This window comes from Cyprinodon variegatus, unplaced genomic scaffold (genome assembly GCF_000732505.1).
Source record: "Cyprinodon variegatus isolate N-32 unplaced genomic scaffold, C_variegatus-1.0 Scaffold3282, whole genome shotgun sequence".
In the NCBI taxonomy this organism is placed as follows: Eukaryota; Metazoa; Chordata; class Actinopteri; order Cyprinodontiformes; family Cyprinodontidae; genus Cyprinodon; species Cyprinodon variegatus.
In genome coordinates, this window is record NW_015153735.1 from 7,060 (window position 1) to 8,406 (window position 1,347).

At 35.2% G+C, this 1,347-nt stretch overlaps 1 protein-coding gene across 1 annotated transcript in view; it reads right to left on the bottom strand.

Annotated features, from left to right (window-relative positions):
* The window catches only part of LOC107081180 (glycerophosphodiester phosphodiesterase domain-containing protein 1-like), a gene marked incomplete at its 5' end in the record, with an annotated part of 7,302 nt that extends 6,195 nt beyond the window's left edge, over positions 1 to 1,107 (bottom strand). Inside the window, 3 exons of the mRNA XM_015369379.1 lie at positions 208 to 297; positions 602 to 723; positions 1,062 to 1,107. Coding sequence (XP_015224865.1) covers positions 208 to 297; positions 602 to 723; positions 1,062 to 1,107 — 258 coding nt within the window. The remainder of the gene's footprint in view (positions 1 to 207; positions 298 to 601; positions 724 to 1,061) is intronic.
* Between the last annotated feature and the right edge of the window lie 240 nt (positions 1,108 to 1,347).

A 1,347-nucleotide genomic window follows, 5' to 3' on the forward strand; every position in this document is an offset into this window, starting at 1 on the left:
GATGGATGGATGGATGGATGGATGGATGGATGGATGGATGGATGGATGGATGGATGGATGGATGGATGGATGGATGGATGGATGGATGAACTTCTATTTTTCATATCTGTGTAGGAACCCTGGCTTTTTTAAAGTGTATAAAAGCAACAAATAAATTAAACGATACAGAAAGAGAAGTGAAACGAGGCTTTAATCTGATCACAGTACCTCCTTGTAACATTTTTTGACAATCTGGTTTCTGGAGTTGCCCCACACAGTCAGATCCTCTCTATCATAATTAACAACCATCTCCGAAACCTGTAAAAACAAACATCTTTAAAAACATAAAATATGTATTTTTTCTTACCATAGCAAACTACAAGACAAACTTTGCAGCTTTTTTTGCTATAAAAGCATGTGATTTCAGTTTCCACATGTTAATTTCTACTATTAAATTAATAATTTAACCTTTCAAGAACTTTCTAGGAACCAACAAAACACACAGTTCATTCATTTGTTTTCAGAGTCTAAATAACATATAAACAAAAATGTAAGAAAATCTACTTTTATTAATACTTTATGAATAAAAAAAAAAACAAAGAAAGAACACCCACACACGAACCTTCTTAATGAGTGTGTCATTGTTGACCTTGATGTCGATGTTGATGGGGGTGTTTGGGAAGGCGTCGAACACATCCTTGAGGAGAGGGATACGTTTGTCTTCACCTCCCTCACAGAAACACTCTTAGCACAAAGAGACAAGTTAAAGTCACAATCTGAATTGATGTATCCCCAAAACTTTCTAAGTAATAAAAAACCCTGTGTTTCAACTATGATAGTTTTACAACACATCTGTAGGTTTGAAGGGAGAAACGGTTTATTAATGCATTGCTGATGGAGCCAACCGGGTGTTTATAGGGAATGCTAAATCCATCCCAGGTGACAGAAGAATTTGGGTTTATTTTGCAATAAATTTCTTAACGATTGCCTCATTAAATGTTACTTAATGGTTGCTTATATGAACAGTGCTTGTGTTTTTGCTGGAAAGGAGAACCAGAATGCCATATTTTTGTAATTCCTACCTCTTTGAAAGGTTACACCCAGCTTGCAGAGGTAAGGAGGAAGCTCCTGTGAAAACAACACAGAAACGGGGAACAGTTCACATACGTTCAAGCCGTTTGTTGACATTCATGATGGATTTCATCAAAATGTGTTAAACATGGACAAAAATAAAGCAAATTTTTTAAACCCTGTATATGGAAGTAAATCTATGTCGCTGGGATTTGAATTAAAAATGCCACTGAAATTTAAATGTTGTTTGTTTGTACTTACCGTTTCAGTGTTAACACATATTCATAACACATTTTT